Raw genomic sequence first — 16796 nt, 5'->3', positions numbered from 1 at the left:
TCATTTTAAATCTATATTTCAGTGTAAATAAGGATACATGTATAGACTGACTGTACAGGTGGATGGAGCTTGAGTAGGTATATTCTCCTGTAGTAAATGCAGTATTTTCTGGCAGATTTGCTTCCATCAGTCTGCCCCAGGAGTTTACCACCACCAAGTGTTGAGTGAATGAATAATGAACTGTAAAGCGCTTTGGGTAAATGCAATGATTAATAAATAATTCATTAATATATTGTCTATATGTGTATACCAAATTATTTACGTACGTACTCTTTCCTGCGCTCATAATAGACGAGCTTTGTGTTGTTTTCTGTAAATAGTTCTGCCGTCTGGTCTCCTGTTCTTTATGTTAAAAAGGGATTTGACAAAACAAGCGTTAAAATTCAGCCTAAACCCCTTCGGTCTGTAGATTAACTTTAGTGATTTGCATAAACTGCCTAATTTTAATAATATTAATAATAATAATAATAATAATAATAATAATCATTATTATTATATATTATTATTATTATTAACTAACTAATCAAAATAGGCCATGACAGCTTTTGAGGATTGCATCATAGGGCCAGTTCAAGTGGGGAGGGACAAAGGGGCCAGAGTCTGGAAATGTTTATCATACGTCTTAAATCATGTTATAATCTTGTTCATAAACCTGGGCTTGTGTTTGGGTTAGTCCTGGTTTAGACTTGTGGGTTGGTTCTAGTCTTGTTTTGTGCTTTTATGTTTATTAGTTGAATAGTCCTGCTGCATAAACTTTTACTCGAGATCTCCTCCTCTCACCTGAAATAACCTTTGAAGTGAAGTTTAAGCCCCGCCCCTCTCTATTAAATACCATCGCTCTGCATTAACATTAAACCACAGTATCCACTGGTCCGATGGGGTTTTCAGAAGTGCTCCTCTCCAGTCCCGGCTCCGTTCTGGGGCTCGTCCTTTTCTTGATCCTGTTCTGCCTGGCCTATAGTGGTCTGGACTCAGATGGGGGACCCCCAGGACCCAGACCAGTCCCAGTCCTGGGGAACCTGCTGCAGCTGGACCTGAAGAGACCCTACCAGACCCTGACTCAGGTGAACGTAACATACTCAGCGCCTTATTTCAAGATCAGTGATGGAATTGATCAGCTAAAAACAATGATTTAAACGCACTTTGAGACTTTGATGTGCAGCTCTAAAATTGTCTGGGGATGAATTGAGCACCCCTGGATGTTTAATCCAGTGGTGCTCAATACGTCAATCGCGATCTACCAGTTGATCGCCAAGGTCGTGTGGGTAGATCGCCGTGTCTCGTCTCGGACTCGCGTTTGGACTCGGTCTTGTCTCTCACTCAAGATCTGACACTCAACAAGTGCGATCATATTTCATTACGGGTCGCTGCTGTTGGCAATTAACTTGTACCGGGGAGCAGGAGCGTGTGGGGCGTCTCAGTGCAGCCCGCGGAGACTCTACGGCGCATCACAAACACACACGCTCCCTACGCACGGCTCGTCTGCGACAGCGTGTGCCCTCGTGTACCAGCGTGCATCACAGGGCAGGTTCAACTTCCTGAACATCCTACCTGTCCATCTGCCTCACGTCAGCACGCCGCCCCTCGCCTTTTCACGCTCTCGCTCCTTCCTGCGTACAGCGAACACAAGCCCCTCCCACAGTGCGGCTGATTAGAAGAGCAAGACCAAACGTGAAGCAAAAACCAGTCTAAATTTGTGTTCCAGTGTTGGCACAAAGCAGGTCTACAGCATAGAGCGGATCTACAGAACAGACCTACTGCCACATTTGGCTGAAGTTTGTCTAACAAAAGTGCACAAATGCATCTGTGTTTTGTCACGATGTGCGTTTGGTTTGGTAAACGTGCAGAGGCTGGAAAATATCACTGCAAAACCAGAAAAGAATGAAACTCCAGTTTGGAACTTTAAAAAACAGGTTTAAAAATCTTCATTCACTTTTTTCACAGTTTTGTGTAAAGTGCCAGAGGAAGTTCTCTTAAAGAAGAGGTTCTCAAACTGTGGGTGAGGGTCCAAAAAAAGGGGCACAGAGTGTTTCAGTGCAATTTGCTTGGCTTTGTATTAGGCAGATCTTTATGACTTGGTCATTTTGTAAGTAGCTCACATGCTGAAAAAGTGTGAGCACCCCTGGTTTAATCCATATTTCGAGGGCTCATATTACACTTCTCTCTGTTCTGTTATAATGTTGTTTCCTTGTCAAAAAACAGACCTGGAGTTGTGTTTTTTCATATTTAGGGAAAACAAAACCTGAAAGGTAAAACTCTCTCTTTGATTTGGAGATGTAGACAGACTAATAATAACTTATAACTAATAACTTTTAAAGGTCGAGACCGAGACTTTTAAATGAATTAATTAGTTAATGCAAAATTAACTAAAAATAAGACAAACAAACTATACTTCACTTAAACCTCTTTTTTGGACCCTCACCAACAGTTTTCATTAATCCCATTTCCACTGGCACTTTACAGAAAACTGCTTCAAAGTGAAGAAAGTGGGTAGGATTTTTAAACCTTTTTTCCTAATTGCCGACAACAGCGGCCGTTGTGAAATATGATCACACTCGTCGAGTTTCAAACCTCGAGTCAGAGAAAAGGCGAGACCAAGACCGTGAAAAAAACGATCTCGAGTATTACAACACTATTGTGAATGAAACAAAACATGACTCCAGGTCTGTTTTTTAAAGGAGGCAACAACGTTCTAAAATGGCTTAAAGCTCACAAAAGTCAGTTTTGCACAATATAGGACCTTTATTGAACCCTTTATAATTTAAATCTGAATGTTTGCTCCAAGTGCAGTGTGTGAAACAAATGTGTTTAATTAGAACTTTCATGTGATCTCAGAAAGATGAACCATAAATCAGGTACAAATATCTGCAGTGTGACTCCGGAACCTCCGGATCAGTGTGAAACTACAGCAAATAGATCAAGCTAATCTAACTTATCTTTTTGCTGATACTGACTGGAGAGACTTGGTTGGTTTGATCAAATTGATAAAAAAATCATAAAAAAATTATAACAGAATGTGTCTGTAAATCCATCCAAAGGTCAGATCATGTGATTTTTATTCATTAGAACCTTTGCACAAAGCTGCGACACAGTTAAATATTAACACTTAAAATGTATGTGTGTAAAAGGTCAGTCTGCATAAACGTTTAAATCTCTCTTGGGACTTTCACAATCAATCACATCACGAGGGGCGGGGCTATGAGATGTGTGATCTCTGGAGCTGAACAGGGCCCAGACCCTGACCCAGACTCACCTGCGCAGACCCAGACTCACCTGCGCAGACCCAGACTCACCCAGACTCACCTGCGCAGACCCAGACTCACCTGCGCAGACCCAGACTCACCTGCGCACACAGATCCAGACTCACCTGTTCGTACCCAGACTCACCTGTGCAGACCCTTTTACTTTTACTACAAACTGTTTACTTTTACTACCGACTACACTTTTACTTTTACTCCAGACTGCACCTTGACTTTTACTACAAACTGCACTTTTAATTTTAATACAAACTGCACTTTTAATTTTACTACGGACAATTTCAAAGGACTTGACCCAGTGACCCAGTGACTCAGAGGCTTTGTGCTGTTTTCTCCAGAGCTTTTTAAGAAGTTTAAATATTTGAAATGCGAGATTCGAGGCAAAAGTTAAAGTTTAAACAAGTTTAATGAGTAAATAGAACTTGAGGATATACATAATGCATTAAAAGTGTGTTATGTCTGGTTATGTGTGCATCCGGCGGAAAAAGTAAACAATAAAAGTAAAAAAAAGTGAAACAGCAGTGTTATCCGTGGCTGTATTTGAAAGATTTTGTGTTTGTGTTTTTGTGGTAGTTTGCTCGTCAGTACGGCCCCGTGTTCTCGGTGTGGTTGGGCCCTCATCGGGTGGTGGTCGTGGCCGGGTACAAGACGGTGAAGGAGGCTCTGGTGACCCACGCCGAGGTGTTTGGAGACAGAGAAGTCCCGCACATCCTGAAGGAGACGCTGGACGTGAACAAAGCCGGTAAATCCAGAATCCATGTGTGTCGTTCGTTCATTTGTTTTTCAGTAAAATCCAAAAACAAGAAAGTAAAAAAAAAAAAAACAATTTTCTTCATTATTTGTCTCCAAAACTAAAATGGAAAAACAGATAATGATTCGGTTTGTCAGTTTTTGATTTTGTGTTTAAATGAAAAATGGAAAAAAAAAACGGATAATGACCGTTTCCCGTTTCCGTGACTTAAACTCCGATGCCGGACTGACCCAGAACTGAACCAGGATTGAACCAGGTCCAACCAGACCGGAACCAGACCGGGACTGAGACCGGCACTGAGACCGGGAACAGACCGGGAACAGACCGGGCCTGAGACTGGGACCAGACCAGAACTGAGACCAGGACTGAGACCAGAAACAGGACCAGGACTGAGACCGGGACTGATACCAGGACTGAGACTGGGACCAGACCAGGATTGAAAGCAGTTTAGTCCTGGTTCAATAGGTATAGGTAGAGGCCACTACAACCCACACTAGACTGACCATTAGGATTCAAGGATATGTTTTTGCCGATTTTTTCCGAAGTTAATCGAAGTAGTGACGATGGTAGCTTCCGGAAAAAACACAACACGAAACACGTGCAATGGAAAGATCGCGGCGCTGTGGCGCACAGTTTTAGAAATAATGAGGAGCGGACGTATTTTATGGATAAGTTTAGAGAAAGTGACTTTTATAGATTTCAAAGTGATGATGAGGGTGATTATAAAGTGGAAAACAGCGATAGCGACGGACTTACAGAGAGTGAATCTTACGAAGATGAGAATGCCGCTGATGCGTCTGTATGGAGTCCTGCGATATCCAAACAAACTATCCGGGCTTTATACTCGATTATGAACCAAAATTGCCCTGAAATCACTCGTGGAAGTCTGTTTTCTTTTATGCAGTTATGCTCTGTGGGGCAGCCCTAGTAACATATGTATGGGTTGTTCCTAGTAGGCGTCCAGGGGGGAAAGAGTTAATATCGAAGTCACACTGGAGAGTAAGTCGCAGGAAACACACAAACCATGAAAAAAGTGACACTTATAGTCCGAAAAATACAGGTCTAAATTTAGTCTAAACCGGGATTGTCACAATTTTTGTCTTACCAGATTTTCGCCAAGGTTGCTGAAGGTACTCGCACTTTTCCGGGCTCATTAGTCTAGTAATAATGTTCATATCTTGATTTGTGTCCAGGAGTGATCTGGGCCAACGGAGACGCCTGGAGGGAGATGAGACGCTTCAGTCTGACCAACCTCAGGGACTTCGGGATGGGCCGGAGAGTCTGCGAGGACAAGATCCGAGAAGAAGCCCAGTGTCTCAGCCAGGTCTTCAACGAGTACAGAGGTGAGACTGAACCAGGACTGAACCAGGACTGAACCAGGACTAAAACAGGATTAAAACAGGATTAAAACCAAACCAGGATTAAACAGGACTAAACCAGGACTAAAACCAAGGCTAAAACAGGACTAAAACAGGACTAAAACAGGACTAAACCAGGACTAAACCAAATCAGGATTAAACAGGACTAAACTAAGGCTAAAACAGTACTAAAACAGGACTAAACCAGGACTAAACCAAATCAGGATTAAACAGGACTAAAAAGGCTAAAACAGGACTAAACAGGACTAAAACAAGGACTAAACAGGACTAAAACAGGACTAAAAAACAGGACTAAACCAAATCAGGATTAAACAGGACTAAACAAGGACTAAACCAAGGCTAAAACAGGATTAAAAAACAGGACTAAAACAGGACTAAAACAGGACTAAACCAGGACTAAACCAAATCAGGATTAAACAGGACTAAACCAAGGCTAAAACAGGACTAAAACAGGATTAAACCAGGACTAAAACAGGACTAAACCAGGACTAAACCAAATCAGGATTAAACAGGACTAAACAAGGACTAAACCAAGGCTAAAACAGGATTAAAAAACAGGACTAAAACAGGACTAAACCAAATCAGGATAAACAGGACTAAACTAGGACTAAAACAGGACTAAACCAAATCAGGATGAAAACAGGACTAAACTAGGACTAAAAACAGGACTAAAAACAGGACTAAACCAAATCAGGATGAAACAGGACTAAACTAGGACTAAAACAGGACTAAACCAAATCAGGATGAAACAGGACTAAACTAGGACTAAAACAGGACTAAAACAGGACTAAACCAAATCAGGATTAAACAGGACTAAACTAGGACTAAAACAGGACTAAACCAAATCAGGATTAAACAGGACTAAACCATGACTAAAACAGGACTAAAACAGGACTAAACCAAATCAGGACTAAAACAGGACTAAACTAGGACTAAAACAGGACTAAAACAGGACTAAACCAAATCAGGATGAAAAACAGGACTAAACCAGGACTAAAACAGGACTAAAACAGGACTAAAACAGGACTAAACCAAATCAGGATGAAACAGGACTAAACCAGGACTAAAATAGCACCAACAAACCAGGTCTAAACTAGAACTAAACAAGGACTAACCAGGACTAAACCTGGTCTAAACCAAGACAAAACCAGGACTAAACCTGGTCTAAATCAGGACCAACTTGGGTAAACCAAAAACAATCAAACTAAACCTAAATGATCTAAATCCTGTTTGTGTATTTGTGTTTTAGTTAATGCCCCACAGAAGTTGAATATTTCCTCTTTGTTGATTTCAGGAGAAGCGTTTGACTTGACGGAGTCGGTGAACTGCGCCGTGTCAAACATCATCTGCTCCCTGGTCTACGGCAGCCGCTTCGAATACGACGACCCCGACTTCATCACTCTGGTCCAAAACATCAACAGGAACATGCAGCTGCTGGGCTCCCCGTCCATTCAGGTCATACACACACCCGTCGAGTCAGGTCATACACACACAACCGTCGAGTCAGGTCATACACACAACCGTCGAGTCAGGTCATACACACACAACCGTCGAGTCAGGTCATACACACACCCGTCGAGTCAGGTCATACACACAACCGTCGAGTCAGGTCATACACACACCCGTCCATTCAGGTTATACACACAAGCGTCGAGTCAGGTCATACACACAACCGTCGAGTCAGGTCATACACACAACCGTCGAGTCAGGTCAGACAAACATCTGTTGAGTCAGGTCAGTCAAACACCCGTCGAGTCAGGTCAGACAAACCCCCGTCAAGTCAGGTCAGTCAAACACCCGTCGAGTCAGGTCAGACAAACACCCATCGAGTCAGGTCAGGCAAACACCCGTCGAGTCAGGTCATACACACACCCGTCAAGTCAGGTCATACACACACCCGTCGAGTCAGGTCAGACAAACACCCGTCCATTCAGGTCAGACACACACCCATCGAGTCAGGTCATACACACACCCGTCGAGTCAGGTCAGACAAACATCTGTTGAGTCAGGTCAGACAAACACCCGTCCATTCAGGTCAGACAAACACCCGTCCATTCAAGTCAGGTCAGACAAACACCCGTCCATTCAAGTCAGACAAACACCCGTCCATTCAAGTCAGGTCAGACAAACACCCGTCGAGTCAGGTCATACACACACCCGTCGAGTCAGGTCAGACAAACACCCGTCGAGTCAGGTCAGACAAACCCCCGTCGAGTCAGGTCAGACAAACACCCGTCCATTCAGGTCAGACGAACACCTGTCCATTCAAGTCAGACAAACCCCCGTCGAGTCAGGTCAGACAAACACCCGTCCATTCAGGTCAGACGAACACCTGTCCATTCAAGTCAGACAAACACCCATTGAATCAGGGCATACACACACCCGTCGAGTCAGGTCAGACACACACCCGTCGAGTCAGGTCAGACAAACACCTGTTGAGTCAGGTCATACACACACCCATCGAGTCAGGTCAGACAAACACCCATCGAGTCAGGTCAGACAAATACCAGTCCATTCAAATCAGGTCAGACAAACACCTGTCCATTCAAGTCATACACACACCCGTCCATTCAAGTCATACACACACCCGTCCATTCAAGTCATACACACACCCGTCCATTCAAGTCATACACACACCCGTCCATTCAAGTCAGGTCAGACAAACCCCCGTCGAGTCAGGTCAGACAAACACCCGTCCATTTAAGGCTCCTCTCTGTACCTGCTGCTTTGAGCTTTGGCATTTTGGTCTTAAAATATTCGTATTAACCCACAACACATGATTCTATTTCATTATTTTGTCCCTCAAAAAATCGTATTCATCACATAGAGTCTGGGTCTGAATTATACATATTATGCTGAATAACTCAAAATGCATTAATTACATAATTATTACCTCTGGTGCTTAACTCTTTGACCTAATAAATGGATAATGGTTTATGTTTTATATTTGTTTTTGCATTTAGCTGTCTCCATCTAAGTCTTGCCATCTTTCTTATATCAATTTCTTATATATAATAAATGAGTATCGCTTTTGGCATTTTGGGTTTGTAAAAGTAGCTTAGAGTAGAGTAGAAGTTTGGAGCCCTTTAGATTGACTAAATGTGCTTTGTGCAGATCTATAACCTGTTCCCGTGGCTCGGGCGCCTGGTGCCAAACAGGAATGAAGTTATGAAAAACAAGGAGGAAGCTGAAGAACAGAATCGAAGGTTTTTTCAGAAACTGAGAGAGACTCTGAACCCACAGATGTGCAGAGGCTTCGTGGACGCCTTCATGCTGACTCAGGAAAAGGTCAGTCCCAAACACCATCAATGTTTTTAATTTAATCTCAGCAAAATACACTAAAACTGATCTGTCAGACATGTGTTTTCTGTGCTCTTTTATTCATCTGACAGAGCAGATCTCAGGGACCAAAGAGTTTCTGTTTAGTGTCGTTCTGTCGAAATAAGCTCCCCACAGCCTAAATCAACAGTGACGTTTATCGATTCACGCAGCCCCGTCGAAATAAGCTACTTTACATTTTTCCGTGTACAGTTGTATAGATCCAATAAAGCTAAACCTTGACCCTGACACATATTTCTTTGGATTAGAGAGGGTTTGATGCTGTTTGCACACGGTGATCAAACTTTTTACTTTAGTTATGTCAAATTTAGTTAGGGAGTTTCTCCCCAGACCCAGGTTGTGGTGTGGATGGAGTGTGTGTAGTGTGTGTAGTGTGTGTAGTGTGTGTAGCGTGTGTAGCGTGTGTAGTGTGTGTAGTGTGTGTAGCGCGTGTAGTGTGTGCAGCGTGTGTAGCGTGTGTAGCGTGTGTAGTGTGTGTAGCGTGTGTAGTGTGTATAGCGCGTGTAGTGTGTGTAGCGTGTGTAGTGTGTGTAGCGTGGGAGAAGAAACATTTGGCTTTGGAACAAGTGTCTCTGCATCTCTCCAGCTCTCACTGTGGCAGCTTGAGTCAGAGTCCTGCTCCAGGTCGGGTCAGAGTTCTGTACCAGGTCGGGGTCAGGGTCCTGCACCAGGTCGTGTACCTGTAGACTTTAGAAAGAGAGAACCCCGAGCCCATGGAGCAGGTGTCCACAAAGCGCGATCGTGCGACGGCTGCGTTTACCTCCGTGCGGCGCAGCGCTCTACACCGGTCTTTTCGACTGTCACCAGACGGTCTACATGGGTGCACCTTAGTCCTGGGTTAGTCCTGAGTTACCACGAGCACTGGCGGTAAAGGGTGGAATGTTACTGGGTCTGGGCGGGTGCGGGTCTCTAAAAACGGACCTGTGCAGGACTCTGGGTCGACTCACATTGGTCACGTGTGGTGATCGCGGTGGCCCAACACGGTGGGCACCACGATGGGCCTCTTAGTACCACGGTGATTCATTTTTGCTGTTATTGTGACTGTTTATTTGGACAGTCCTGCTTTAGTCCTGCTTGTTCCTATGGAGACTGAAAAGTTTCATGCCATATTTTCGAACACTGTCGGGCCCTGTACCGGAAAAGTTATGCAGTACCCCTTTAAAGCATCTGTTGTGTTTGGTTGGCAGGAGAGCGGCGTTCCTAACTCTCCGTACCACGAGGAGAACCTGCTCCGGACGGTTCTGCAGATGTTTGCAGCAGGAACCGACACCACAGCCACGACTCTGAGATGGGCCTTTCTGCTCATGGCCAAGTTCCCACACATCCAGGGTAAGAAGAGCAGAGTCAGAAGAGTTTGAAGAATGTTAAGATCTGCTCTAGAAGATTGTTACGACTGAGCACTTTTTATTGGTTGTCTATTGGTTGTCCTGGTTCAGTCCTGCTTTAGTCCTGCTTTAGTCCTGGTTCAGTCCTGCTTTAGTCCTGGTTCAGTCCTGCTTTAGTCCTGCTTTAGTCCTGGTTCAATCCTGCTTCAGTCCTGCTTTAGTCCTGGTTCAATCCTGCTTCAGTCCTGCTTTAGTCCTGCTTTTGTCCTAGTTCAGTCTTGTTTCTCTCCTTTTCTCAGACCGGGTTCGTGAGGAGATCTTCAGGGTGATCGGAAGTCGCCAGGTCCAGACGGAGGACAGAAGAGACATGCCCTTCACAGACGCCGTGATCCACGAGACTCAGAGGTTCGCCAACATCGTCCCAATGTCCCTGCCCCACAAAACCAGCCGAGACATCACCTTCCAGGGACACTTCATCAAAAGGGTGAGGCGGAACAGACATGACTTTGTGGAAGGAGTTGCTGATGAAAATGCGTGGCGTGAAAAATTCTGTATGTCTAAAGAAAAGACGCCCTTGTTTCTTTAAGAACAAACACACACAATCCAATTCCACACACTTCAGGTGGCGTCTCCTGCTTGTTTCTATGGAGACTGAAAGGTTTAATGCAATACTTTGGAATATTGGAGGTAAAGCAATAACATTTCCACGGAGACGAGTAACTGGAGAACCACCACCCGGACTGATCACAGATTTCTGAAAATGTGCCGTTTAAATCACTTTTGCTTTTTTTCTTGACTTTTCAGATAGTCAGAAAACTTTTTTGACACTGTTTGTTAATGTGTGCATTTCGTTTCCATGGTAACTCCTAACCACGACCCCGGTGTGTTGTTTTCAGGGCACTCAGGTGTGGCCGCTCCTCACCTCAGTGCTCTACGACGAGAGCGAGTGGGAAAAGCCTCACAGTTTCCATCCGGATCACTTCCTCCACAAAGACGGAACGTTCAGGAAGAGAGACGCCTTCATGCCCTTCTCTGCAGGTACAGCACCGAGGACCTAGAGCAGGGGTGTCAAACATATGGCTCGGGGGCCAGATCTGGCCCTTCAAGACCTTTAATCTGGCCCTTGGCTGATTTTCTACTAAAATATTTGAATTATATTTTAAAACCTGAAGAAAGAATTTGCAATTTTTCGTACACCATTCACCGTCAAAACCTCTGATGTGCTCACAGACATGCAACTGGAAATAATAGATTTACAGTTACTACCTTTGTGAGCAGGTTTTCTCAGTAATGAACATGAATAAAACAAAACTGCGTCAAAGCTAAAACACAACACACACACACACACACACAACACACAAGCACCTGAATGACATTCTGAAGATCAGGACGTGGTGCCTGATATTGATGCACTTGTTCAGGATAAAAGTTTCAGGAGCAAAAAAGAAAACATGACTAAATTCTATCAAATGCATACAATGCAAATGCAAGTTAATGTTAAAACATTGTGTTTAAATTGAAACATTTCAGGTTGTTCATAATATTATAATATTTTGTAAAAGAAAGAGTTCATCATCTAAAAAAGATTTCTGTAATAGATTTGTGTTGCACAAATATTTGAACTTATTGTTATTTTTGGGTTTATATGACATGAGTTTTCTGATCCGGACACTTTGGATCAAAGTAGGTTGGATACAGCCCCCGGACCAAAATGAGTTTGACACCCCTGGTCTAGAGTAAAACTGGATAAGACATTCGTCGAGGGTGACCAGATGAGATTGACTGAAATTCGGGACAGGGGGAGGGGGGCAAAGTGTAGCCTCAGAAGTGTTGATGAGTTCTAAGTTTCTTTTCTTTGCAAACACACAAAAAACACATTAACTAATAAAACATTGAGTTTTAATAAATGATTTTGTTTACACACAAAACTGAAGAAAGAACAAGTCTTGAAGAGTCCCCCTCTCTCCTCTCTCCTCTCATCCCTCTCTCCTCTTTCTTTCTTTCAGGTCGTAGGATTTGTCTGGGAGAATCTTTGGCTCGGATGGAGTTGTTCATTTTCTTTGTGACGTTGGTGCAGAGTTTCCGCTTCACTGCGCCCCCTGGTGTTCGTGAGGAGGACCTGGACCTGAGCGCTCGGGTCGGCCTCACGCTGAACCCTGCGCCGCACAAACTCTGCGTCGTGTCCTGCTCCTAAACACCCTCCAGACCTTTGAAAGACGAGCTGTTTGCTTTTCTGGAGTTGATGGGGGCAGGAGAAGTTTTTCCTTTTAATTCCACTGAAATTTGCAATGAAATATCAGAAAAGTAAAGGTGCGTTCTTTTATCCATCCGTCTCCAACTCGGATCTCGGAAACGACGTCATGTCTGCGCTTCAACTGGTTTATTATGTTTCATTTGTTTCACTCGGAGAAAAATGTGGACGCCAAACCAGAAAGCTGTTGTTGTTTTGGCATCGGCCAAGTATCAGGCCCAAAAATAAATCTGTGCTTCAAATACACAACCGAAGAATAATTCAGGATAAACAGAATAATTCAGTATAAACAGAATAATTTAATATAAACAGAATAATTTCGTATATACAGAATAATTCAGTATAAACAGAACAATTTAGTATAAACAAAATTCAGTTCTTACATCTCTGGTCGTGCAGAGTCCATAAAAAGTCAAATCAAATAAAATCAAATACAAACAACACGCGCCGAACATTCAAACCTTTAAATTGCCATTTAAACCACCAAAGCTCCAAACACAATGAAAATGTTCATACTAAACACGTCGTCGTGGATTCTGTCTGAGAATTTTGGCTCTGAGTTCTTCCGAGTTTCTGTGTCCGAGGAAAAGTACGTGTCAGGGCGTGTCCTAAAGCACCGTCCTCGGATTTCTGAGTCGGACGGATAAACAAACGCACCATAAATCAGTAGTTACGTTTAACAGTGACACAATTTTCAATAAATTCACAAGATAAAGCTGTTGTCATTTATTTCTTTGTCTAATCTTTTATTTTTAGCCATTTATTTTCATCATTTTCAGTAAAACAACAAATGAAAGAAAAGTAAAAATAAAGTAATGGGGGAGGGCAGTTAATATAATGAACAGGACTGTGCATTATCAACCATTCAGATACTGAATCAAGTTTATCACAGCGTTTGTAGTTTATAAATTACCATAATTTCTGGACTATAAGCCGCTATTTTTTTCTCACACTTTGCACCCTGTGGCTCATAAAACGATGCGGCAAATATGCGGACGGATTCTTTGTTTGGCACATTGTCTGTTCATATTTACGGTCTGTGGTTTGGCAACACAGAGGACACTGAGTACAGAAAACACCACTGTCTGTGCGGTGAACATGAAGTTACAGCGATAAAACAATTAAGTTAAATAAATAAATTCTGATGCTAAATAATCCGTGTGTCATTCGTTCATTTGTTTTTCAATATAAAACCAAAAATAAGAAAATGAAAAAACAACTGTTTGCTTCATTATTTGTCTCCAAAACCAAAATGAAAAAACAGATAACGATTAGTTTTTTCAGTTTTCGATTTTGTGTTTAAATGAAAAATGGAAAAAAATGGATTATGACCGTTTCCCGTTAACGTGACTTCCGTGACTGCGATGGTGGACCTTTGCACTGCATATGGACTGAACCAGGACTGATCCAGGTCCGGGACCAGACCGGAGGCTCAGAACCCACGGCAGGGCCGGAGCTTGAAACTGAGGCTCGGACCTCGCAGAGGCTCAGAGTCAAAGCTTGGAGTCAGCTCTGGTCCCGGTCTGGTCCCGGTCTGGTGGTCCCGCTTTGATCCCACTCTGGTCCCGCTCTGGTCTCGGTCTCAGTCCCGCTCTGGTCTCGGTCTCAGTCCCGGTCTGGTCTCGGTCTGAGTCCCCCTCTGGTCCTGGTCTGGTCCCCGTCTGGTCCCGGACGTGGATCAGTCCTGGCTCAGTCTCTATGCAGCGCAAAAGTTCACATAAACGGGAAACGGTTATTTAAACAGAAAATTGAAAACTGAAAAAACGAATCATTATCTGTTTTTTCATTTTGATTTTGAAGACAAATAATGAAGAAAAGTTGTTTTTTCATTATCTTATTTTTGTTTTATATCTAATGAACGAATGATACATGGATTCTAAATGAACGTGGGATTTGTCTTAATGACCCGTATTTGTTAAATGCAGGTGAGCGTGTAAATGATGAGAACAAACGTCTTGAACTTCAGTAGCTGCACATCCACTCACACCTCGATACACCTAACCCCACCCCCGAGAGAGTCTGAAATCTGCAGAAATTGTCCAAGACACTGACATGATTCAGACAGGACAGAGACTCTTTCTGCAGGAGACATGAGCAGTAGAGACGTCGAGGAAGATGCTCTTTTGATAGTGTTTTGAACAGTTATTTTGAGCTTCATACACAACCTCCTCATGGAAACACACAAAGAAATGCAGATGATGCAGATTTTCTGGAGTCTGGAGTAGAGCCCGACCGATATATCGGCTGGCCGATATTATCGGCCAATATGGGCACCTGGAGACATATCAGCTATCGGCCGATATGCTTGCTGATATGGGCCGATATTTCACGTGGGCATGTTATACCTCGTTATAAAGCTTAGACTCTCTACATTATGTTCATTTAATCCAATTTACAGACAGATAAATGTCCTCATATGTGGCTCCGCATCAGTATTTATCTGCGGTGTAATTTGTCTGTGTCTGTACTGTCCCTGAACACACCCCCAGAGTGACGTCACTTCACTCGCGTGTGTTTGTTTACACCCGCAGCCGTGCGCAACACTGAGATTATATTCTTTTTCGGACAATTGGTTTGAGTCTGGATTAAAAGGACATTTATTAGTGCAGACTTGTGATGTGAGGAGGAGCCTGTGTGAGCGGTGAGTGTTGGAAATACATCGACTTTGAAGCTAGTTTAGGTTTTGTTATGGGTTAGCTGCTGTAGCTCCCGCACATAAACAGGCTGTTTTCTATTGGTCTATTGTAAAGTGATTATATTGGCCGTATATTTGTTACTGGACCTGCATGCTGATAATGTATTTAAGCTGTTAGCTGTGAATAGATCCGGCTCTTTGAATGTGATGGGAGCCGTGATGCCGACCCGTAGTTTCAGCAGCAGCGGCTGAAAACGAAACTTTCAGAAATCTGCGTGTGCATAGGATAAAAAAAAAAAAGTACATATTTGGCTGCAGTTCAGCATAAAATGAATAAACCAGGACTAATCTTGGGCTCGAGTGCAGGAGAAAGATAGAAACCGAGTCCCGACACTCAGACCTGGTTAAGTTCTGGTTTAGTCCTGTTTCACACATGGTTTAAATCTGTTTTAGTCCTGGTTTAGTCCTTTTTCAGTCCTGGTTCAGTTCTGGTTTAGTCCTGCTTGCAACAAAACAATCTCAAGAGTCGCTTGGGAGCCGAAAGAGCCAGCTGCTTTAGTGAGCCGAGCCAAAAGAGCCGGTTCTCCAAAAAAAAAAAAAAAAAACCTGGAATACCCATCACTAGTAGCTAGAATGTGATGCAAAAATGCCATTAGGCCAAACTACTGTCTGTAAATATGATGTGAAGAGTCAAAATAACAATAAATGTTGCCTAAATAAACCCAATTTAGAATCCACTAGAGCCAAACCTAAGTTTTTTAATCAATTCAAGATTTACAGTGAATTTTTACATCACTAAATATATCGGTGATTATATCGGCTATCGGCAGCTCCAACTCCCATTATATCGGTTTCATATCGGCCACAACAAAATCCATATCGGTCGGGCTCTAGTCTGGAGTACTCAATTACAAACTCAAAATGTCCACTTTCCAAATGTACAGTGTTTCCAGGGTCCAAAAAGTCACGGTGTATTTCCAAGCTTAGAACTTCTAACAAAAAAATTTGTAAATCCACATGGAACATTTGAACTATGCACAAAGTACTAAATACACGACTAGATAAATACTAAATACACTGGCTAGATGGCTACTTCGGCAAAGCTAAGTCGCGAGAGGTTCTAGTCTTGTGTGTGAGTATCTGCTGCTCCTGTTCCTCCTGTACCACTGTCACTTGGCTCTACTGCGCATGTCTCCTGCAGAAAGAGCCTCTGTCCCGTCTGTATCATGTCAGTCGATCGAACCGTTACTTCTGCACCACTGAACAATTTAACATTTAAACAAATTTATAAAGATGACTGAGAAGACTGAACACAAATTCCCCCGAAAACAAAATCAGATTCTGCAGATTACAAACTGCAAGTCGTGAAATCTGCAGCTGAAAACGGAAATCGAGCAGCGGAAAGAAAGTTTGGAGTGAGAGAGAAACTTGTGACACCGGGAGGATGAACCATGAAACTTTCCTGAAGTCACTGGATGGACAAAGTCTGGACTTCAGTGACACCGAAACCATCCTGTCGGGATTCAGAAAGACACGAATAATTCAGTCAATACAACCAGGTCTAGTCCCCGTCTAAACCAAGGTCTAAACCAGGTCTAAACCAGGTCTAAACCAGGTCTAAACAAGGTCTGAACTGGTAGCTGTCCTAAACCAAGTCTAGGTCTAACTGAGGTCTAAACCAGGTCTAACCATGATCAGAATCAAGACCTGGATTTAACCAAGTCAAAGCCAGATCTAAACTAGATCTAACCAAGATCTAAACCAAGATCTAAACCAGGTCTAAACCAGGTCTAACCAAGCGTTACGACCCAGCTCGTTTGGGGTGAGGGAAGTAACAAAAATAAAACCAAGATGTAAAA

General features: G+C 43.1%; 1 protein-coding gene across 1 annotated transcript in view; it reads left to right on the top strand.

The window, feature by feature from the left end:
* Window positions 1–730: 730 nt before the first annotated feature.
* LOC110165278 (uncharacterized) overlaps window positions 731–16796 on the top strand; it is a 29394-nt gene continuing 13328 nt past the window's right edge. Inside the window, exons 1-9 of the mRNA XM_055149752.1 lie at window positions 731–1064; window positions 3831–3999; window positions 5202–5351; window positions 6682–6842; window positions 8502–8675; window positions 9914–10055; window positions 10351–10535; window positions 10948–11089; window positions 12058–12237. Coding sequence (XP_055005727.1) covers window positions 876–1064; window positions 3831–3999; window positions 5202–5351; window positions 6682–6842; window positions 8502–8675; window positions 9914–10055; window positions 10351–10535; window positions 10948–11089; window positions 12058–12237 — 1492 coding nt within the window. The 5' untranslated portion in view covers window positions 731–875. The remainder of the gene's footprint in view (window positions 1065–3830; window positions 4000–5201; window positions 5352–6681; window positions 6843–8501; window positions 8676–9913; window positions 10056–10350; window positions 10536–10947; window positions 11090–12057; window positions 12238–16796) is intronic.

This window comes from Boleophthalmus pectinirostris, unplaced genomic scaffold (assembly GCF_026225935.1).
Source record: "Boleophthalmus pectinirostris isolate CB_2022bp ecotype Guang Dong unplaced genomic scaffold, ASM2622593v1 HiC_scaffold_13, whole genome shotgun sequence".
Taxonomy (NCBI): domain Eukaryota; kingdom Metazoa; phylum Chordata; class Actinopteri; order Gobiiformes; family Gobiidae; genus Boleophthalmus; species Boleophthalmus pectinirostris.
Note: the sequence above shows the minus strand (reverse complement) of the source record. Positions and strands in the feature narration are given on the sequence as shown.